Source organism: Callithrix jacchus, chromosome 7 (assembly GCF_049354715.1).
Source record: "Callithrix jacchus isolate 240 chromosome 7, calJac240_pri, whole genome shotgun sequence".
NCBI classification, from domain to species: domain Eukaryota; kingdom Metazoa; phylum Chordata; class Mammalia; order Primates; family Cebidae; genus Callithrix; species Callithrix jacchus.
The window spans coordinates 83,854,589-83,879,656 of NC_133508.1; the positions used below are offsets into that span (position 1 = coordinate 83,854,589).

General features: G+C 39.6%; 1 protein-coding gene and 1 pseudogene across 1 annotated transcript in view; one reads left to right on the forward strand and one right to left on the reverse strand.

Annotated features, from left to right (window-relative positions):
• Positions 1 to 12,557: 12,557 nt before the first annotated feature.
• Positions 12,558 to 25,068, forward strand: part of CYP4Z1 (cytochrome P450 family 4 subfamily Z member 1) — a 47,941-nt gene continuing 35,430 nt past the window's right edge. The window contains exons 1-2 of the mRNA XM_002750790.6: positions 12,558 to 12,841; positions 13,803 to 13,944. Coding sequence (XP_002750836.5) covers positions 12,665 to 12,841; positions 13,803 to 13,944 — 319 coding nt within the window. The 5' untranslated portion in view covers positions 12,558 to 12,664. The remainder of the gene's footprint in view (positions 12,842 to 13,802; positions 13,945 to 25,068) is intronic.
• On the reverse strand, positions 17,430 to 18,842 carry LOC144577120 (tubulin alpha-1C chain pseudogene; annotated as a pseudogene).

The following is a 25,068-nucleotide window of genomic DNA, read 5'->3' on the forward strand; positions in this document are numbered from 1 at the left end:
AACCCGTGCAGCTAAAAGAGATTGAAGAAATAGAACAGGCCATTTCTCATAGGCAACTAGATCACATAAACCCAGGCTTCCAGTCCAGCTGTTTATTCTTCCCAGTAAACACTCCCGGCTACAGGGTTAATAGGACAAATGGTCCCAGGACTATGCTTTCTAGAATGGGTTTTTTGCTCACATACCAGTACTAAAACTGTCCCCTATAATCACTTAATTAGTAAAGTAATTTATTCAGGGTGCAGACAATGCAGTCAGCTGCTAGGTTATGACCCTGAGATTATCAGGATTCCTTTAAGGGAAAGGCAGTTCAAGGAAGTTTTGCCCCTGTTGTTAGATCTGCAAATATTACCCGATTAATGGAGCAAATTGAAAATGCTTTTCCTGCTGATAAGCTCCTTCAGTTCTTATCTTTTACTCCTGTAATTATTCCCTACAAAGGTCATTTACTCCCCCATACCTAATGCTTTGACACTCTTTGCTGATGGGTCAAGTAAACAAGGAAAGGTAGCTATCTGGTGGAGACCTCATAATTCAGTCACTCAGTCTGGATTCACTAGCACTCAGAGAGCTAAGATTGGAGCCCTGATTCTGGCCCTGGAAATGTTTTCCACTCAGCCCATAAATACTGTAAGTGACTCTGCATACTCCGTTTATATGTTACAAAATCTTGAAACAGCTTTGGTTCAGTCTAATCTTGAGCCTACCCTATGTGCTCTTTTTCTTTGACTTCAGCAATTGTTAGATCAGTGCACACATCCGATTTTTATCACACATATTTGAGCCCACAGCTCACTGCCTGGCCCATTGGCTTATAGCAATGAACAAGCAGACTATGTAATGATGTCCCTGCTTGTCCAAGCCACCCAATCACATCAATTTTTCATCAAAATTGGAGAAACTTGACTAAGCAATTTCAACTTACTCAGAGACTGGCTAAGCAAATTATCCTACAATGCCCAGACTGCCAGCTGACAGGCACATCCCCTCCTTCAACAGGAGGTAACCCTAGGACTACAGCCTAATCAGTTATGACAAACAAATGTTACTCACATCTCTGAATTCAGAAGATTTAAATATGTACGTGTGTCCATTGATACCAACACACATGCTCTGCCTGGAGAATCAACTCAATATGTCATTAAACATCTTTCAATTTTTGCATTCATGGGATGGCCTACAAAAATTAAAACCCATAATGGTCCAGCCTATACCAGCTTACCCATTAAAAAATTTTGTCACACGTGGAATATCCAACATTTCACCAGCATCCCATATAACCCCCAAGGTCAAGCAGTAGTAAAACGGGCCCACTTCACCCTTAAAAATATACTCAAAAAACAGAAGGAGGAATATGGGAAAAGACCATGCAACACCACTGGCACAGGTCCTATTTACACTTAATTTTCTGAATTTAGATGACAAATTTCAATCAGCTGTAGAAAAACACTTTGCTAAAACCCCTCAAGACATAAAACCTATGGTTTTATGGAATTATATGAACAGTAATAAATGGCATGGTCCAAGTAAGTTATTAACATGGGGTAGAGGGTATGCTTGTGTTCCGATCCCCTCAGGTCCTCTTTGGATTCCAGCAGGATGCATCAGAGCATACTATGGCGTGGCTAGGACCCAACCCAATACCAGAAATGCAGAAGGTGCATTTCTGCAGGACCCACCACCCCAGACAATGTGGCTTCCATGGACACCTCAAGCCCTGGATGTCACCTGAGGAATGCTGAAGAGGACAACTCACGAGGCTGAGCAAGTCCTACTCTGGACACAAACACCATTTACTCCAGGTAAATTACTTCTTGCTATGCTTTCTGTTGTACATTGCAACTGATGTAGGGTATTAATCCTTTTTTTTGCTTTTGCTTTGTCGGCAACCTGCATCTGCTATACTCTACTGGGCTCATAGATTAGACTCACCTTTCTTTCAGCCTGTTACTTGGGTAGACACACTCTTTCCAGCCTAGAAGAAAGTGACTGCTTGACTGGGAGGGATAGAGTTACCCCCAGTGGGGTCCCTCAATAATGGCACACATTGGACTAAGGTGTCAGATAACACTACGTATTACTCCACTATTCTTTCACTGTGTGTAAGTTATAAAAGTCCTAGACCTTACTGTGTACCAGCCCAAAAGTAAGTATGGCTACATCATGGCAAAGGAGATACTAGACATTCCTAGTGGCAGGCAGCCTCACACTAGGCAATACAATATAATCCATGCCACTTTTCCAAACATTCCCTCCTGTACAAAAGAACTGAGCTGGGAAAGTAAAGGATTTCACTTTAACTGGGAGGTCTGTCACCATAAACACACCCATAGCCTCCAGGTAGGCAATTATAAAATCTTAGACTGGAGCCCACATGGCTGACTGCAAAGCAGCCTTACTGATATCTTCATCCATCATAGCATTAATCACAGTGTCATAGCCACATCTCATTCTCCTATACTTTGGGCTGATGGGGGAATGAGATATCCCAGACCCCGAGTAAAGTCCATGTCACCCCTAGGCACCTTGTGGCACATCAATTTTTCCTAGAGGTGCTAGGACATCTCAGCACCTCTCTTAAGACCTGGCATGGGACATATCATAATTCCAGTCACAACTACACTATAACTTTTATTCATAATTACACTGAGCAGTGCCTGATTTGCACTACCCATCCATATGTTTTCCTCATGGGAACTAGCATTTCCATTATTCCCCAAGACAGGTGCAGGGACAGGCTTCTTTGCCTCATGTATCACTAATCACAATATATCTAATTTAAATATCACTAGTGTCATGGTTTTAAGGAGACAATCTGAAGCATTCCTACCAGTGAATTTAACACATGATTGACAGGATTCCTCTGCCCTTGCCACTTTAGAATGCTCTGTCCCAGGTCAGACACAAAAGACTGATAGTTACACTTACAGCTTTTATAGTCTCAGTCGTAGTCATCCTGGCTACAGCCATCATTGCAGTGGCATCTATTACTGAGTCAGCACAGATGGCTGCTTTTGTGGATAATCTGGCAAAGAATGTGTCCAATGAACTTCCCTTACAGCAAGGTACAAATCAGAAGATTCTTGCATGTCTGCAAGCCCTTGAGGCCGCTGTGGAATATGTGGGGGAGAGACAGGATGCTCTGGCATTTGGACAGCGATTAAGCTGTGACTAGGAACACAAACATATTTGTGTTATTTCTCTGCCATGGAATCAATCAGAACATGGTTGGGATGAGGTAAAACAACACCTCTGGAGAAACTTTCAAGCCAATTTAACAGCAGACATAAAGCAAATTAAAACTAAAATTCTAGAATCCCTTTATACTATAGATCCACACACCCAACTAACAGCCATATGGAAAGGTATGCAAGATTATCTCCCCTGGTTAGACCCGCATTTCTGGGAGTCACTCTTTGACTAGAAAAGACTGTTTCTAATTGTACTCAAAATTGTCTTATGTTATTCATTAATCCTAGGATGCAAATCCAGAATAAAAGCAAGGGCCACCTCACCTGACAGTCCCATATCTGAATGAATCAGTGGCTGGCAGACAACAAAGCCTGATATTGTTGAAAAAGAAGGGGGAAATATTGAGATTCACTCAGAGTGGCTGACAAAATATTAAAGAAATATTAGGAAAAGTTATAGATTAGTCTCAAACCTTTTAGAAGGCCAAAAGGTTTTATTGGGACAGACTGAGGCAGACTAAGAGGCTTTTCCAGTTTAAGTCTGTTTTTTACCCCACATCCCTTTGTCTCTACTCTGTTTATGCATGTAAACTTTGTGCTGGATGGTCCTCTCAGGGGGAGATCAAAAGGGAATTACCCATTAATTGTGTTTACTCAGGGTTCACAACCTAAAGCTTTTATCATTTGTAAAACCACTCTTTTAACCGTGTTAATTACCCACAAGTGTGTTAACTTAGAACCTCTGTTGTAAAACTGACTGAATAAATGTAACCATGGAGAGGGAGTCTTGGTTGGTTGGCTGCATTTTGCCCTCTAAAAGCAGCCAATAACCATCCCTAATATACTTGAATCACTGTAATCATGTGAGAGTACATTCATTCATCTGTCATTCAGTCAAGGGTCTGCAGGCCAGACCTCCACAGGTGGTGGTCAATATCTCAATTATTTATCTTTCATGACAAGTAGATTCACTGTGCCACTCTGATTTTTGAAATTATTTAATTGAATACAGATACACGTCTTCATAGTATTGTATTTGCCCAACTTATAAAAGCCAGTGAAGGATAAAAGCTAATATAATACAATATAATTCAAATTATCAGAAATATTTACAAATTAATCTAAACTATAAATAGAACAATTTTGCAAGTATGTGTTTTTGAAACATTTCCTGAGTTTCATGAGAACACAGTAATAAAAGATACTAGTATATTTGGCCAATAAATTTTATTAGCTATTTTATATTTATATAATATTTTTATATATCCCAATGCCTTCATAATTAATTCTCAGATATTTTTGCCTAAACCCTGAGGTTAACATTTTACATAAAGCAGACTAAGTTGCAGTAATAGAAGGTTACCATGCAAATAGCCAGATAGTTAAATGAAAAACAAACAGTTCATTTTATATTTTGTGGTTGAATATATAATCAAGGCAAAATGAAAAACAAAGTTACTTTCTTTGTGTCCTGAAGTCACTTAGAGCCTATCCAAATTTGGCAGATAGTTTTATAAAATATAAATGGGAGATCACCCATTCCTTTCTAGTTGGACCCATGTGAAAACAATAATTTGCAACAAGCTGGTCAATAATCTGCTAACTCTGCCCATGTGATCTCCTAGAATTTGACTACATAAATATCATGTCTGATTTTGGCATACCTGCTGTACTTCCCAATTTTCATGTCTAAATATCACCTGCTTGCATATGGGAAAACCCCGAAGACTCTCATACTGAGTATGAGAAGAACCTGATGAAAGAATATTTAATATCCCTAAGTTAGGTAACCAAGACACTTGGGACAGAGGCTGATGGTCCCCTATAGGACACTTTGTTTTAAGCAAGAATTGATCTGATCATGCACCTTTGGCCTGACTGTGAGTTTTACAGAATACTGCTCCCACCCTTTCATCCTCCCCAGACTTATACTTGTTCTTTATGTGAAGTCCAGGGGACTCTGCAAACCTAAATGTGATACCACTTTTTTCTCCTTGAAAATTTATTTCATGAATCAATATCAAGTATGGCCAAGTTATGCTTGCATCATGTATTGTGAAATGTCCTAGTTTTGTCTTGGATTCATTTAACAGATTTATTTATCTGATAAACAGAAATTCATTTAGATTTTCAAGACACATTTACTTCATTTCTATGATCCCTTTCCAATGTTTGCTCAAAACTTCTCGTAAAATACTTTTTATATACTTTTGTAAAAATTAATAGATTCTTCAATGTAAATGGGCTAAATGTCCCACTTAAAAGGTACAGAGTGGCAAGCTGGAAAAAATAGCAAGACCAAATGGTATGCTGTCTTTAAAACATCCATCTCACTTATAATGAGACTCATAGTCTCAAAGGGATGGAGGAAAATCTACCCAAGCAAGTGTAAGTCAGCATAAAAGCATGGGCTGCAATACTAATTTCAGACAAAACAGACTTTAAACAAACAAAGATCAAAAAAGATAAAGAAGGGCATTACATCATGGTAAAATGTTCAATTCAACAAGAAGCCCTAACTATCCTAAATATATATGTATGTAACACAGGAGCACCTGGATTAGAGACCTACAAAGTGACTTAGACTCACACAAAATAATAGCTGGAGACTTCAACACTCCACTGTCAGTTTTAGACAGAACATCAAGGCAGAAATTTAACAAAAATATTCAGGACCTGAAATAAACACGACTAAACAGATTTGATAGATTCTACGGGACTCTCCATCCCAAAACAACAGAATATATATTCTTCTCATTCTCATACGGCATATACTCTAAAATCAGCCACATAAATAGAACATAAAACAATTATCAGCAAATGCAAAAGAAACAAAAATCATACCAAACACACTATCAGACCACAGTGTAATAAAAATAGAAATCAAGACTAAAGCAGTCATTCAAAACCATATAGTTACATGGAAATTAAACCACATGCTCCTAAATGGCTTTTGAGTAAACAATGAAATTAAGAAATAAATCAAGAAGTTCTTTGAAACTAATAAGAACGACGATACAACATACCAGAATCTCTGGGACAGAGCTAACAGTTTTAAGAGGAAAATTCATAGCACTAAATGCCCATCTCAAAAAGCTAAAAAGTTTGCAAATTACCAGTCTAACATCACAACTGAAAGAATTAGAGAAGCAAGAGCAAATTATCCCCAAAGCTAGCAGAAGACAAGAAATAACCAAAATCAGAGCTGAGATGAAAGAAATCAAAAGAAGAAAAACTATTCAATATTTGCTTTTGGAAAAAAAATTACTAAGATAGATAGGGCATTAGCTATACTAATAGAGAAGAAAAGAGAGAAGATCCAAATAAACACAATTAGAAATAACAAAGGGGATGCTACCACTGACACCAGAGTAATAAAAATAACCATCAGAAACTACTGTGAGCACCTCTATGCACACAAACTAGAAATCTAGAAGAGAATAATACATTCTGGACACATACACCCTCCCTAGACGGAACCAGGACGAAATCAAATCCCTGAACAGACCAATAATGAGCTTCAAAATTGAATCAGTAATGAATAGCCTACCAACCCAAAAAAGCCCAGGACCAGATTAATGCATAGCTATATTCTACCAGATGGACAAAGAAGAACTGGTGGCATCCCTACTGAAACTATTCCAAATAATTGAGGAGGATGGACTCTGCTCTAGTTCATTCTATGAGACCAGCATTATCCCAACACCAAAACCTGGCAGAGACACAACCGAAAAAGGAAACTTCAGATCAATATTCTTGATGAACATTGATGTTCATGTTCAACAAAATACTTGCAAACAAATTTCAGCAACAAATCAAAAATCTAATCCATGATGCTCAAGTAGGCTTCATCCCAGGGGTGCAAGGTTGGTTGAACATACACAAATCAATAAATGTGGATCATCACAAAAGCAAAACTAAATACACAAATCAAATGATTGGTTCAATAGATGCAGAAAAGGCTTTTGATAAAATTGGACATCACTTTATATTAAAAACTCTAAATAAACTATGTATTGAGGAACATACCTCAAATAATAAGAACCATCTATGACAAATCCAATTCAACATCATAATGAATGGGGAAAAGATGAAAGCATTCCCCTTGAAAACCAGCACAATACAAGGATGCCCTCTCTCACTACTCCTATTCAACATAGTCTTGAAAGTCCTGGCCAGATCAATCAGGCAAGAGAAAGACATAGGTTGAAGATGACAGATAGGAGGCAGAACTAGCTTGCGGCTCCCACTCAGGCAGAACAGTGTGTGGAGACTCACATCATTAACTTTTACTCCAAGAACTACTGCAGGAACATACCAGGAAAGCCGACAGAATCTACAAAGCCTTTGAAGGAACTGGATCACCACTGCAGGCTCCCTGAGAAGCCGAAAACTGTGAGTCTGCTTCCTTTCTCAATGGGGAGCCTTATGGTCTGGAGCAAGTTTTCAGCCCTGGTCACTGGCGGCCTGGAAATACTCATTGCACTTGGGGAGGGAGGACACAGTAGGAATGAAACTGGCCCTTAGAACTTCAGGCTGTGTGGAAGCAAAGTGAGGCCTCTGACTACAGGCTTACCCCCACTTCTCTGCTGGCCTGTATGCTCAGCAGAGGTAGCCATAATCCCCCTGGGAATATAACTCCATTGGACTGGGAACCACACCCCCACCTCGACAACAGCTGCAGCAAACCCCTTCCAAGGAAAGGCTGAGCTTAAACATGCCTACCCTGGCCCCACCTGGTGGTCTTTCTGTACCTGCCCTGGTAGCCAAAGACAAAGTTTCTTTGGGAGCTTTATGGCCCTGCCCAACACCTGAGAAACCTGAATATGTAACAAGATGTCAGTATGACAAGTTTGCATCCTCCCTATAGGACCAAGGCTTATGTGCTCTTGAAAGTGCCACTTCCTGGCTGGAGGCCAACCAAAACAAGACCAGTGAACTAAACAAAAACACAACCAAGGACCCTCACAGAATCCACTTCACTGCCCTGCTACCTCCACTGGAGCAGGCACTGGTATCCACAGCTGCAAGACCTGAAGATGGATCACATTACAAGAATCTTTACAGACACTCCCCAGTACCAGCCCAGAGCCTGGTAGCTCCACTGGTTGACTAAATCCAGAAGAGCAAAAATAATAACCATAAATTGGCTCTCAGGAAGCCCCATTGCTGGGGGAATGGGGAGAACAACACATCAAGGGAGTACCCCATGGGACAAAAGAATCTGAACAGCAGCCCTTGAATCCCAGATCTTCCCTCTTATATAGTCCATCCGAATGAAAAGAAACCAGAAAAACAATTATGTTACTATGACAAAACAAGATTATTTAACACCCCAAGAGATCATGACAAAACAAGATTATTTAACACCAAGAGATCATACCACTCACCAGCAATGGAAACAAACTAAGCCAAAAATCTCTGAATTGCCAGAAAAATAATTCAGAAGGTTGATTATTCAGCTAATCAGGGAGACATCAGAGAAAGGTGAAGTTCAACTTAAAGAAATCAAAAACATGATACAGGATATGAAAGGAAAATTCTTCAGTGAAATATATAGCATAAATAAAAAACAATCACAACTTCTGGAAACTGAACACACACTTAGAGACATGCAAAATACATGGGAAAGTCTCAGCAATAAAATCAAACAAGCAGAAGAAAGACCTTAAGAGCCCAAAGTCAAGTCTTTCAAATTAACTCTATCCATCAAACACAAAGCAAAAAGAAATTTTAAAAATGAACAAAGTCTCCAAAAAGTTTGGGACTATGTTATTTGTCCAAAACTAAGAATAATTGGTGTTCCCAAGTAAGAAAAGAAATCTAAAAGTTTGGAAAACATATTTGATGAAATAATCAAGAAAAACTTCCCTGGCCTTGCTAGAGATTTAGACATCCAAATACAAGAAGCTCAAAGAACACCTGGGACATCTATCACAGGAAGATCACTGCCTAGGCAGAGTCATCAGGTTATCTAAAGTCAAGATGAAGGAAAGAATCTTAAGAGCTGTGAGGCAAAAGTGTCAGGTAGCCTATCAAGAAAAACCTATCAGATTAATGGCAGATTTCTCAGCAGAAACCTAAAAGGTAGAAGGGATTGGGGTTCTAATTTTTTTTTTAACAGAGTCTCACTCTGTTACCTGGGCTGGAGTGCAGTGGCTCAAGAACACCTGGGAAATTCAACTCACTGCAACCTCTGCCACCCAGATTCAAGTGATTCTCCTGCCTTAGCTTCCTGAGTATCTGGGACTAGAGGCACACACCACCACACCCTACTAATTTTTGTATTTTTAGTACAGACAGGGGTTTCACCATGTTGGCCAGGATGGTCTCGATCTCCTGGCCATGTGATCCACCTGGTCTCAGCCTCCCACAGTGCTGGGATTATAGGCATGAGCCACCGCAACCTGGCCTGGGGTTCTATTTCTAGCTCCTTTAAACAAAACAATGGTCAGCCAAGAATTTTGTATTCAGTGTAACCTTCGTAAATGGAGGAAAGATACAGTCTTCCAGACAAACAAATGCTGAGAGAATTTGCTACTACCTCCAAGCCAGCACTAAAAGAACTGCTAAAAGCTCTAAATCTTGAAACAAATTATCAATATACACAAAATAGAACCCCCTTAAAGCATGAATCTCACAGGACCTACATAACAATAACTCAATAAAAAAAAAAAACACAAGGTATTCAGGCAACAAATAGCACAATGAATAGAACAATACCTCACATATCAATCAATTCTAACATTGCATATAAATGGCCTAAATGCTCCACTTAAAAGATACAGAATGGCAGAATGGGTAAGAAATTACCAACCACGTTTCTGCTGTCTTCGGGAGACTCACCTAACACATAAGAACTGACATAAGGGAAGTAGAAAAAGATATTCCATGCAAATGGACACCAAAAGTGAGCATGAGTAGCTATTCTTATACCAGACATAATGAGCTTTAAAGCAACAGCAGTTGAAAAAGACAACTCACTGCAACCTCTGCTCACTGCAACCTCTGCTCACTGCAACGTCTGCTTCCCAGGTTCAACCGATTCTCCTGCTTCAGCCTCCCAAGTAGCTAAGATTACAGGCGCCTACCACCATGCTCAGTTAATTTTTGTATTTTTAGTAGAGACGAGGTAGAAGAAAGAGTCTCTGAGCCCTGAAGCTAGGTAAGCTATCCTAGAAAACTTCCAATCCCTTGCATAGTAAACTCCCCCCAAAAGTACAAGAAAAGCCCCTTCATTTTAACAGGAGCAACAGAAAAAGATTGTGCTCTATCCCACATCAAAATACCACGAGTACTTTCTGGTTAATGTCAGTAACCTTCCTGAATATCAGACAATCTGCACCAAAATGCTAATTAGAGTCTATTTTCCCTTTATTTTAAATGGTAAAAACTATAAGCATTCCATATTAGGGCCACTGACTCCTAGTGTGTACAATTTAACAAAGCACTGCCACACAGGTTCACGGAAGTGTGAATATGGTAAGAGATGTTCTAGGTGATTGTTAATTTTTCATGCTTTTTCTATATTTTTAGCAATTATTTATAATTCCCAAGTAACATTTATCTAATCCAAAAATAATAATAACATTTCCTTTTTAAAAACAAAAAGGACACATTGGGTTTTGTTTGGAAAGATCAGTTCTTACCCTTTAAGACACAGGTCAGACACACATGCAAGTACGTTGTTAAGGATGCTGATGTAAAAAGTCTCCCCTTCTAACAACCTCAGGAAGACACTAGAATACTCCTTTGCATTCTGAATATAAACATCAGAGCCTGAAGTTTCTGACTTTAAGACCAAGGCGTTTCCTCAGTATTGCTCTGTTCTGGGACTGTACCTTTCCTCTCTTCTTTTTTTTTCTTTACTTTTTCTTTTATTTGTAGTTGACATGTAATAATTGTTTGTATCTTCTCTTTCATATAAATTATTTTTTTGGCCGGGCATGGTGGCTCACACCTATAATCCCAGCACTTTGGGAGGCCAAGGCGGTAGATCACGAGGTCAAGAGATCGAGATCATCCTGGTCAACAAGGTGAAACCCCGTCTCTACTAAAAATACAAAAATTAGCTGGGCAAGGTGGTGCACGCCTGTAGTCCCAGCTACTCGGGAGGCTGAGGCAAGAGAATTGCTTGAATCCAGAAGGCAGAGGTTGCAGTGAGCTGAGATCGTGCCATTGCACTCCAGTCTGGGTAACAACAGCGAAACGCTTGTCTCAAAAAAATATATATATATACAAGTTCTCCCTCTGTTGCCCAGACTGGAGTGCAGTGGAGCAAACACAGCTCACTGAAGTCTCAACTTCCTGGGCTCAAGTGAGCCTCCCATCTCAGCCTCCTGAGGAGCTGGGGCCACCAGCATGTGTCAATGTGCCCAGCTAATTTTTTTTTTGTAGAGACAAAATCTTGCCATGTTGCTCAGGCAGTCCTCCCAAAGTGCTAAAATTACAGGTGTGAGCCATCGCTTTCGGCCAACAGAAATTCTTTGACAGTTTTTTGATAGATTTTTTTTCCCCAAGATAAATAAAAAGCTTTTTCCCAGCCTTTTAACTTTTAAAAAACTTTTAAGCTTAAGATGCCCTTTTCTCAAACCCACCAACCTGGCCCTTCGTGCTTGCTCAAAAGAGATTTCTAGAAGCCAGTGTGAGAAAGCTGCACGCTATACGATTCAAATTATATGACATTCTAGAAAAGGCAAAACTATAGAGACAGTACAAAGATCAGTGGTTGCCAGGGGATGGAGGAAGAAAGGCATGAATAGTCAGAGCACAGACGACTTTTTAGCAAAGTGATTGGGATTTGAACTTAAATCTCCAAAGTTGAATACATGTCAAAGTGAATACATGTCATACATTTGACAAAACCCACAGAATGTAAAACACCAAGAGTGATCCATAATGTAACTATAGATTTTGGGTGACAATACTGTGTCATTGTAGGTTCGTTAAATGTAACAAATATTATACTCTGGTGGAGGATGTTGATAATCAGGGAAGCTGGAAGGGAGGGGTGATATGTGGGAACTCCCTATACTTTCTGCTTAATTTTTCTGTGAACCTGAAACTTCTCTAAAAAGACAAATTATATCAGAAATGTAAACAAAAAAGAATGGAGAATGAGAGAGAGAGATTTTTTTACAAGAATGCATAGAGGTGTTACAAAGGATGGTTAGATGGGAACTTTTAGACTCTGGAAGGGCACGCTGTGCAGCCAAGCTTTCATAGGGTATGAGCTGTCATGCACAGGGCTCCTATCTGAAAATCTAGTTCTGGAATTAGGGACTGCTGGCCAACATCTCAGCACTTTTCACCCTGCAGGCTTAATTAGGCTTCCTCTTATATCCCTCTCCCTGAATATGGCATTTTGAAAGCCAGCGTTGCCCAGGAGGCATCTCCTTTGTGTTTATGAGAGAACTGCATTGTCCCTTGCTCAGTTCTCTCAGGCTCTCCAGAGCTCAGGACCTCCAAGAAGAATGGAGCCCTCCTTGCTTCAGGAACTCATGGCTCACCCCTTCTTGCTGCTCATCCTCTTCTGCATGTCCCTGCTGCTGTTTCAAGTAATCAGGTTGTACCAGAGGAGAAGACGGCTGATCAGAGCTTTGCACCTGTTTCCTGCACCACCTGCACACTGGTTCTACGGCCACAAGGAGGTAAGAGGGGAAAAATAGTTTGGAAGGTTAGGGGACAGAAAGATGAGGTATTAAAAAAAAAGAAAACAGTCCAGACTGATGGGGCATTATGTAATATGCAAGATGCTTTCACACCAATCTCATTTTGATTTTTACCAAAATTCTATGATATGGGGAGGAAATATATTGTTATTCTTATTTTATGGCTAAGAAAACTGAACCCTAAAATAGAGCTGCTGCTTTCCTGTGCTACCCACCTCATAAATGATAGAAATGAAACTTGAACCTTAGTCTTCCAATTCAAGGCCAAGTTCCTTACTACTTTCAGGACTCGGGGTGTTCTACAGAGAAGTAGAGCAAGCCAGTCGTTAACAGGAAACGTACAAAAATGTTACAGCCGCTCCTGAAGCTGGAAATAGGAAAACATTTAGCAAATTAGAAAGGAAACTAGAAAGATGAGCAGCAACCGCAAAAGAGTAAAAGGCATGTGAGATTTCGCTGCTTTGCAGGCAAATATAAAGCATGAGTGGGCATATCCAGAGCAAAGACGAGGTAGGGAGTCAGTGGTTACAAAGGATTTACCTTGTGCCAGGAATTTTATGTTTATAACTTCACTTAATTTTCATGGCAGCTTTGTGAAATAGATTTGGTTTTCCTATTAAAAATATTGGGAAATCATGGCCCTGATGACCTAATAATGAGAAAGGTGTCAGATTGGGATTTGAACTTAAATCTCCAAAGTTGATGCTGGAGTGAGAAGACCAGTCACTCAGCAACAGGTTCTGAGCACTTGCCCTGTGCCCGGAAGATTCTGTGGAGATGCTGGAGACACATGGAGAAGAAAACTTGCCTTCAGCGGAGCGTGAACCTGTCCGATGGGGTGTTGTCCACAGGCCCTCAACTTAGCACATGGTACATCTGAGGGAGAGGGATTCTCCTGGAGTGACAACCTTTACTAACCAGTCATGACTTATCTTAACAGTTTTACCCAGTAAAGGAGTTTGAGGTGTACCATGAGCTGATGGAAAAATACCCATGTGCCATTCCCCTGTGGGTTGGACCCTTTACGATGTTCTTCATTGTCCATGACGCAGACTATGCCAAGATGCTCCTGAAAAGAAACGGTAAAAACCAAGAGGGGCTCACAGTACACAGCAGCAACAAAGAGGGTCTCAGCATGTCTGCAGCACTAGGCAAGGACGGGTTGAAGCATTTTTAAGGGAAATCCATCATTCGATATGTTGAAGGGAAGATCCCACATCCTCCTTGACATCATATTCAAAACTCCATTGAAGGTTGTTGTAGAGGATTCTCAGATCCATTTCCAAGCAACCTTATCTCCCTACATTGCAAATTTTTTGTGATCCTTCTATCACATTTAATTACCTCAAACCCCCAGGACTACCACTTACCGCCACTGGGAGCATACGATGGGTTGGGGGTGGAGAGGTGGTTTGCTTACAATTGGCTTAATGCCAGTGTTGGACAGAAGTGGGTGTTCCCCATATTATGCTTTGCCCATTAATGATGCCAGTCCTCTGGGAATGGCCAGTGCCAGGTGGAGGCACTGGCAAGTGGACACCAGTTCTCCATCAGGTCCCTAGTGTGGGAATTCCATGGAATTGCAGAGCTGCTTCTTGGCCGTGGCAAGATGTGTATAGGATTCCCCCGCTGGGCTTTCCTCAACTGCCTGCTGGCATATAAGGCTGGCCTTTGCCTCACTCTCTCAGCTACCCACTCAGTTATAAAATGCCTCCACACCTTTCTTGGTGCTTCTGCTAAATTTCAAGCAGCCTGTGGCTCTCTCACATCACAGGCACTCTGCCAGAATCACCTCCTCAGCTTCCTTCCTGGTAATGCTGCAAGAAATGTCTGAGTATCCAGTTTCAGACTTGACTCCGCTCCCCTTTATGTTCTGCCCTCACCTTTGGACCTTTGCCTGAAGGGGATGAAAGAGGAAAGCGATTGTTTCTCCTTTGGAGTTATTTTCTCTTCTTTATCTACAAATTCTCTTCTTCAGTGTGCTCACTCCCTTGAGGAGGGAGTCTTCATTTCTGGCTGTTTTTCTTTTCTGTGTGGTTGTTTGCTTGTAAGGGCATTTGGGCAGGCCATACAGGGAAAGCCATCCTTCCTGTTCATATCTCCTCAGTCCCCATTGTCTTCAACTCACAACCTTAGCTCCTCCCCAGAGAAACCAACAAGTTCTCTCCCACTCTTGCTTTTTCTCTCTTACTGTTTTGTTTTCTTTTCCTTTGGTTTATATTCCCCGCTGGTGCCTAAAAATTCTCTCCTCCTCAGAGAAAAGGATAATTTTATGCCTTGAAGTGTGATAACTGTACAGTTACGTGAGAAAAGAGCAGAATCATATACAGAGTGTGGGGTGTCAAGTGATTTATCTGTCACACATCAGCACTTCTTTTTCAGCCCCACCACAGAAGCACAGTGGCCAAAAAAGAAGAGCTGAGAATCCTGTTCTTATTGTTGCTGGCCAAACCCACCCAGAGAGTCTTATCCCCAGCTTTTTATTTTGAAAATCTTCAACCATACAAGAGAAATTCTGAACACCCATTATACCCTTCTCTAGTTTTATTCATTGATATCATGTTCCCATATTTGCTTTTCTTTTAATTACATTCATTGTATTGTGGTAAAATATACATAGTCTAAAATTTACCATTTTAAACCACTTTTAAGTATACAGTTTAATGGCATTAAGTACATCTACATTGGTGTGCAGCTGTCACCGCCATCCATCTTCAGAACGTTTTCATCTTCCCAAACTGAAACTCTGCACACATTAAACTCTAACTCCCTATTTTCCCCTCCCCCCAGCCTCAGGCAACAACCATTCTTCTACTTCCTGTCTTTTTAAATGTCCCTATCTAGGTACCTCCATAAGTAGAATCACACAACATTGCCCTTTTGAAACTGGCTTATTTCATGTAGCATAATGTCCTCAAGGTTCATCCATGTTGTAGCACATATAAAAATGTCCTTTCTTTTTAAGGCCGAATTTCCATTGTATGTATATACCACATTTCGTTTATCCATTCCTCTGACAATGGACATTTGGATAACTTCTATCTGGCTTTTGTAAATAATGCTGTCATGAACATGCATGTACAAATATCTGTTTGGGTCCTTTCAATTATTTCAAAGTAGATACCAAAAAGTGGAATTACTGAGTCACATGATAATTCTATACATAATTTTTTGAAAAACTGTCATACCATTTTCCACAGTGGCTGCACTATTTCACATACCCACCAAAAATGCACGAGGGTTTCAATTTCTTCACATTCTCACTAACATTTGTTATTTTCTGGGGATTTAAAAAAATAATAATAATAGCTACCTCAGCTGGGTGCAGTGGCTCACACCTGTAATCCCAGCATTTTGGGAAGCAACAGCAGGTGGATGACATGAGCCCAGCCTGGGCAGCATGGCAAAATCCCATTTCTATTTAAAAAAAGAAGAAAACCAGACCAGCTGTGGTAGCTCAGGTCTGTAATCCTAGCACTTTGAGATGCCAAGGCAGGCAGACTACTTGAGGTCAGGAGTTCAAGACCAGCCTGGCCAACATTGTAAACCCCATCTTTACTAAAATATATATCAATTAGCCAGGCATGGTGACACACACCTGTAGCCCCAACTACTTGGGAAGCTGAGGCAGTAGAATCACTTGAACCTGAGAGGTGGGGGTTGCAGTGAGCTGAGATCTCACCATTGCACTCCAGTCTGGGTGACAGAGTGGGACTACATCTCAAGGAAAATAAAAATAAATTGTATTATTTAAAATAATAGCTATCCTAATGGATGTGAAATGGTATCTTTGATGGTTTTTATTTGCATTTCTCTAATAATTAATTATGTTGAACATCTTTTCATGTGCTTACTGGCCATTTACATATCATCTTCAGGGAAATGTCTATTCAAGTTTGCTGCACCTTTTTTAATTGGTTCTTTGGTTTCTTTTGTTGTTGAGTTGCAGGAGTTCTTTATATATTCTGATTATTAATCTTTACCAGACATATGATTTGTAAATATCTTCTCCCATTCTGTTGATGTCCTTTTTACTCTGTTGATAGTGTCCCTTGGTGAGCAAAAGCTTTTTATTTTATGAAGTCCAGTTTATCTATTTTTTTCTCTTGCTGCCTGGGCTTTTGGCATCATATCCAAAAGATTATTGCCAACTCCTATGTCATGAAGTTTTCCTCATGTTTTCTTCTAAGAGTTTTACAGCTGTAGCTCTCACATTCCATTCTTTGATTCCTTTAGTGTTAAATTTTATATGGTGTAAGATCTGCATTTGCTTATAGGTGGATGGATGGATAGATAGAATGATAGATAAATAGAGCCAAACAACCTTTATGCCTAAGTTTTATTTGAGTTCATAGAGGTTAAAAATAGTGATTTTCTATTTCTTCTACATTTTTCAGCTTTCCCTATCTACATTAAGCAACTTTCCTCCTCTTGTCACCCCATCGGCCTCTCTCACTGTCTCATTTTGTTTTGTCTCTCTGTTTCTCTCTCTTTCCCTCTGTCTCTCTGCGTATCAGTATGGATTCATGGATTGTTAAGAAATCAGTGTAAAATTGTAGGAAAAGGGTTAATACTCTTCACCCTCATCCTCTCCCTCAGCACTGTGTGCTCCAACCTCCTCATAATCCTTCTCAAGGGTGGAGGGATGTCCACACGGGCCTCATTCATATCCCAGTGAACAAAGGCATACTTACTATACATCATGTCAAACTCGTGGTCCAGGCAAGCTTAGGCCTCAGCAACTGCTGTGGTGTTGCTCAGCATGCACACAGCTCTCTGTACCTTGGCCAGGTCTCCACCAGCTACCTCATTGGGAGGCTGGTAATTAATGCCAACCTTAAAGCCACTGGGATAACAATCCACAAACTGGATGGTAGGCTTGGTCTTGATGGGATGGTGGTGATGGCAGCATTGACAACTTTGGGGACCATGCCCACATGGTACAACAGGTAGCAAGCCATGTATTTATCATGGCAAGAGTCACATTTCACTATCCGGTTGGCTGGCTCAAAGTGAGCATTGGTGATCTGCTACAGCAAGCTGTTCATGATAGGCTTTCTCAGTAGAGATGATGGGGGCATATGTGGTCAGAGGGAAGTGGATGCAGAGACAGGGCACCATTTTGTTCTAGAATTCTGTCAGGTTAATATTCAGGGCTTCATCAAATCTGAGGGAAGCAATGATGGAGGACACAATATGGCTAATAAGGCAGCTAAGGCTAGTATAAGTTGGGCATTCAATATTGAGGTTTCTCCACAGATATCATAGATGGTCTCATTGTCTACCAAGAAGGCACAATCAGATTGCTCTATGGTGGAGATGAAGATAGAGTTACACAACTACAGCTGTAGAAATATAGGGGGATTGGGTATGTGGAGAACTGCAACTTGGACTTCTTGCCATAATCAGCAGAAAGAACATTCCACCAGCAGAGAGGTGAACCCAGAGCCAATCCCCTCAGCAAAGCAGTAAAATACCAAGAAGCCTTGAAGACCTGTGCACTACTCAGCCAGCTTGCAAATTCGGTTCAATATTAGGTCAATAATCTCCTTGCCAATGCAATAGTGCCCTCAGGTATACTTATAGTCAGGATCTTCCTTGCCTGTGATGAGCTGACCAGGGTGGAAGAGCTGGCAGTAGGTTCTAGTGTGAACTTCATCAATGACTGTGGGTTCAACGTCTACAAACACTGCCTTTGTCACATGGTTGGCAGCACCTGTCTCACTGAAGAAAGTGTTGAAGGAGTCATTTCCTTCCACAATATTCTTGTCACTTGGTATTGCCTTCAGGCTAGATCCCATGTTCCAGGCAGTAGAAATCCCAGCAGGAACTGCCAATCTGGGCATCAGCCTAACCAACATGGAGATGCACTCACATATGACAGGGACTTGTAAGGTTCTGCAAGGCTGAAGGAGGTGAAGGAACAGCAACAAGGATCTCCCCGTGACAGACTACCAAGGAGTCCAGGGGAGTAGTCCATAGTGTCCTCTTATAATGCTTCTATTATCTGTAGTAATAAGTTGATAGTAATGTCCCCACTTTCATTTCTGATTGTAATAATTTGATTCTTCTTACTTTTCTTCACAGTTAATCTAATTAAAGTTTTGTCAATTTTGTTAATCTTCTCAAAGAAATAACTTTTTCTTAATTTTCTCTATTGTTTTTTCTGTTTTTCTTTGATCTCAGCTCTAATCTTTATCATTTCCTTCCTTCAGTAGCTTTGGGTTTCATTTGCTCCTCTTTTTCCAGTTCATTAAGGTGTACAGTTAGGTTATTAATTTAAGAACTTCCTTTTTTTAATGAAGATGTTTAAGCCATAAAAATCTCAGTAAGCAATGCTTTTGCTGAATCCCATAACATTGGATATTTGTTTTCATTTTTATTTGCCTCAAAATATTTTCTAATGTCTCTGATTTTTCCTTGTCCCATTGGTTGTTTAAGAATATCTTGTTTAAGCAATGGAGAAATGATTCCCTATTTAATAAATGGTGTTGGGAAAACTAGCTAGCCATATGCAGAAATCTGAAACTGGATCCTTTCCTTACACCTTATACAAAAAATTAACTCCAGATGGATTAAAGATTTAAACGTAAGATGTAAAAACATAAAAACCCTAGAATAAAACCTAGGTAATACCATTCAGGACATAGGCATGGGCAAGGACTTCATGACTAAAACACCAAAAGCAATGGCAACAAAAACAAAAATGGGATCTAATTAAACTAAAGAGCTTCTGTACAGCAAAAGAATCTATCATCAGAGTGACCCAGAAGCCAACAGAGTGAGAAAAAATTTTTGCAATCCACCCATCTGACAAAGGACTAATATCTAGAATCTACAAAGAGCTTAAACAATTTACAAGAAAAAAACAACAACTCTATCAAAAAGTGGGTGAACGATATGAACAGACACTTCTCAAAAGAAGATGTTTATGCAGCCAACATACATAGGAAAAAAAACTCATCATATCACTAGTCATTAGAGAAATGCAAGTCAAAACCACATTGAGATACCATATCACACCAATTAGAATGGTGGTTGTTAGAAACTGAATGTGAGCCCGGGAGTCTTGTCCAGCAAGAGGGTCCCAAATCTGGAAGAGAGCATGTGCAGAAAAAAAAGACAGAGGAGCGGGGTCTGGAGGACTGAATAGGCAGTGCCCAAACAGCAATTTTATTTGTGCAGTAGGTTCCATTATATACTTTTCTACTTAATGTTGTTTACATCAGATCAAAGCATTTCTCAAATAACCAAAGAACCAGAAAACAATTCTGGGGAACTAGTAAAAGGAACAGATACTGATTTAAAAGGTCAAGGGGGAAGTAGGTGATGCTGATTATCAATATTATCGAACAACCAGTAACTCAGATAACAATCTTCAATTATCTAGAAGTCACACGTTCAGCAGTAAATCATGCATCTGCAAAAGACAAGGACCGCAGGGGAGGTCACCAGGCTGAAACAATGCCTGGTAAACAAAGTCATAAAACAGGCTTAGATCAGGAGCCACAAAGGGGGACACAATACCCAGTTAAACCACTTTGGCGTTCACCCAGCCGTTATCTCATTGACCAAGAAGGCTGAAAATAGTGTCCTGCTTAGTCACTCTCCTCTCAATTTCTTATTTCCCATAGCTCGACAGCCTCCAGCCAGGGAGAGTGTGTAAGGAATCAAGCTCACCTAATGGTGGAGGCCATGTTGTTAGCCTCTCGCAGGGGCGATTCTCATAGGTGGTCATTAAGAAATCAGGAGACAACAGATGCTGGAGAGGATGTGGAGAAATAGGAATGCTTTTACACTGTTGGTGGGAGTGTAAATTAGTTCAACCATTGTGGATGACAATGTGGTGATTCCTCAAGGATCTAGAACTGGAAATAGCATTTGACCCAGCAATCCCATTCCTGGGCATATATCCAAATGATTATAAATTGTTCTGTTATAAAGACACATCCACACATATGTTTATTGCAGCACTCTTCACAATAGCAAAGACTTGGAACCAACCCAAATGCCCATCAATGATAGACTGGATAAAGAAAATGTGGCACATAGACACCATGGAATGCTATGCAGCCATACAAAAGGATGAGTTCATGTCCTTTGCAGGGACATAGATAAAGCTGCAAACCATCATTTTCATAAAACTGACACAATAACAGAAAACCAGACACCACATGTTCTCACTCATAAGTGGGTGTTGAACAATGAGAACACATGGATACAGGGAGGGAAACATCACACACTGGGGCCTGTCAGGGTTGGGGGGCTAGGAGAGGGATAGGAGAGGGTGGGAGGCTAGGGGAGGGATAACATTAGGAGAAGTACTTAATGTAGATGACGGACTGATGGATGCAGCAAACCACCATGGCACATGTATACTTATGTAACAAACCTGCACATTCTGCACATGTGCCCCAAAACTTAAAGTATAATTTAAAAAAAAAATGCTTTCTTTAATATTTGTGTTTTTTGAATTTTTCCAGTTTTACTTCTCATATGGATGTCTAGTTTTATTCCATTGTTATTGAAGAGGTACTTTTGTATGATTTCAATCTTTTTAAATTTATTGAGGCTTTTTTTGTGACTTACTCTATGGTCTATGCTGGATAATGACCCATATGCACTTGAGAAGAATGTGTAGCTAGGAGCGGTTGCTCATGCCTGTGATCCCAGCACTTTGGGAGGCCAAGGCAGGTGGATCATGAGGTCAAGAGATAGAGACCATCCTGGTCAACATGGTGAAACCCTGTCTCTACTAAAAAAATACAAAAAATTAGCTGGGCATGGTGGTGCATGCCTGTAATCCCAGCTACTCAGGAGGCTGAGGCAGGAGAATTGCCTGAACCCAGGAGGTGGAGGTTGCGGTGAGCCAAGATCGCACCATTGCACTCCAGCCTGGGTAACAAGGGCGAAACTTCATCTCAAAAAAAAAAAAACCAATGTGTTAGGTGGAGCATTTAGAACATGTCTGTTTGGCATAATGTAGTGTTGTTGAAGTTCTCTATTTCCTTATTAATTTTTGTCTCATTATTCTGTCCTTTATTAAAAGGGATGTAGTGAATTCTCCAATTATAATTTTAGAACCATCTGTTTCTCCCTTCAATGTTGTCAGTTTTTGCTTCATATACTTTGGGGTTCTATTATTAGGTATATATGTATATATTATAACTGTTATATCTTCTTGATGGATTGACCACTTAACAATATATAATGTCTTTCTTTATGTCACAATATTTTAAAATATATTTAACCTAACTGATAATCACCCAGCTCTCTTTTGCTCACTGTTTGCATAGAATACCTTTTCTATCCTTTTACTTTTAAGTTCTTTGTTTCTTCAGACCTAAAGTGAGTCTCTTGAAAGCAGCATATTAATGGATCCCATTTTTTTAGTCTATTCTGCCAGTCTCTGCCTTTTAATTGGATAGTTTAATCCATTTACCTTTAAAATAATTATTGATAAGGAAGGACTTATTTCTGCCATTTCACTGTTTGTTCTTTATATGTCTTATGCCTTTCTTTTTTTTTTTTTTGTTTGAGATAGGTTCTTGCTCTGTCACCTAGGGTAAGGTGCTGTGGTGCCATAACAGGTCACTGCATCCTCTAGCTCCTGGGCTCAAGTAATTCTTCCACTTCAGCCTCCTGAGCAGTTGGGACTATAGCCCTGCACCACCATGCCTGGCTACTTTTTTCTTTTGTAAAGACAAGGGTCTCACAATGTTGTGCAGGTTGGTCTCAAACTCCTGGCTTCAAACAATCCTTCCTCTCAGTCTCCCAAAGTGCTGAGACTACAGGTGAGCCACTGTGCTGAGCCTGTCATATATCTTTTGTATTCCTCATTTCTTCCATTACTGCCTACTTTGGTGTCTAATTGATTTTTGTTTTTTGGTATGATAACATTTTTTATTACTCTTCTCATTTCCTTTGCTGTATATTTTCAGTTATTTTCATAATGGTTAACATGAGATTACAATTAACATCTTAAAGCTATATCAACTTGGTTTGAATTAATACAAATTTAGTCTCAATATTATCCAAAAATTCTGTTTCTATACATCTCCACTTCTATATATTGTATTCATCACAGATTGCATCTTTATACATCGTGTGCCTGAAACATAGATTTATAACTATAGTTTTAAACATTGTATGTATACCATGTAAGCAAAAAGAGAAGCTAAAGACCAAAGATACAATAATACTGACTTTTATCTTTACCTATGTAGTTACCCTTACCAGTGTTCTTTTTTTTTATTCATCAGGAAATGTCACAATTTCTCTTTGATTCTTGAAGGATAATTTTGCTAAATATATAATTCCAAGTTGACTTTTTTTCATTTCAGCACTTTAAATATATCATCTCACTGCCTTCTGGACTCCACGGTTTCTGATTAGAAATAGTCTTTTAATTTTATTGCAGCTCTCTCATATGTGATGAGTCACCTTCCCTCTTGCTGCTTTCCAGATTTTCTCTTTGTCTTTGCCTTTCAACAGATTGATTCTAATGTGTTTCAGGGTCAGTCTCTTTGAGTTTATCCAGCTTGTAGTTCATTGAGCTTCTTTTTTCTATAGATTCATGACTTTCCTCAAATTTTGGAAATTTCAGTCATTATTTCTTCAATGTTAGTTCTCTCTCTTCTTTCTTTTTGGGACTCCAATTATGCACATGTTAGTATGATTGATGGTGTTCCTCAGGTCTCTTAGGACCATTCATTTTTTTATTCTGTTTTCTATTCCTGCTCCTCAGATTCAACTATCTCAATTAACCTATCTCCAACTTAGCTAATTTTTTCTCTGCCTGCTCAAATAAACTGTTGAAACCTTGTAAATTTTTTATTTCAGTTACTGTATACTTCAGTTCTAGAACTTCTATTTTTTTCTGTTTACAACTTCTATCTCTTTATTAACATTCTTGGTTTATACATCAGTATTTTTGTTTTCTTTCATCTTTGTCCATGGTTTATTGTAGATCTTTGAGCATATAAGAGAGTTGATTTAAAATTGTCTGGTAAGTCCAAAGTCTGTGCTTTCTCTCAAGAACAGTTTCTTTTCATAACTTTTTTCTGTGCATAGGCCATACTTCCTTGTTTCTTTTACATGATTTGTGATTTTTTTTGTTTAAAACTGAACATTTTAAATGTTATGTTAGAAATAAGGGAATAAAAGAAAAAAAGGTAGAAAAGAAAAGAAAAATACTCTCCAGGTCTTTCCTGGTTGGTTCCATGTTGGGACACACCTTTAGTTTTAATCCGGGCATTTACAAGTTTGCCTTAGCTCTCTCTTTTTTCTTGCACTTTGTGTAAGGACTAGCCAAAGTTAAAAGCCTATGGTCTTATCAAGTCTTTTCCAACCGTGCATGCTGCCCTGGGTATGCTTAGGTTCACTGTTATAAGTGAGAACTTTTTAAAGCATTGATTCCAAAAAACATTCTCAGTCCCAGCTTTTCCTTCTAGATTTTGGTGTGTTTATTATTGCCTTGATTGTTCTTTCTTGTCCCAGGAAGTAGTGCTAGTTCTTTTGCCTCTCAATGTTTTTGAGGAACACTGCCCTGAGAGAATTTTGAATTAGGTAAAACATAGGCAAGCCCTGATCCTTCAGAAAACCCATATAGAGGTCAAAACAAACAAAATTTCTTGAAAACAAGGACCACTCTGCTTACTCTAGGATCCAGGAGTCAGGACCCACTAAGAATGCAGGCTGCTATCTTCAAGATTCCCACAGCACTGTAGAGGGATGTGGGGCAAGGCTAAGTTACAATGCCACCAATCTTTTCTATCTTTTTTCAGTGGCCTTTCTTCTGATTAAGTGTTGACTTGGTTGCTGTAAACAATTAACTGTCTTCCAGAATTTTGCTGAAGTTGACTGTAACAGTTTTTACCAGATAATTTTTTTCTTTTTTGCTTTGGGGAGGGATGGACCTGAACAGTTCCTGTTCTACCATTTTTGCTGATGTCACTCGTAGACATTATTTGTTAGGACACTGGAATGTCTAGAGCAGAAAGGGTCTTGCTTATGAGCCTTAAATGCAGGCACACACACGTTTTCTCCAAAGTAGCTTTTAAAACACCCTTAACAGTTCTATCAGTCTCTTTTACCCATTTCTGAAGAAATGTCAGAATTATCTTCCAACAAGTAGATTTGGAAAATGAAAAAGAGGAATTAGTTAAGAAGGGATCCCAACTTTTGGTAGGGAAAATAGGGAATAT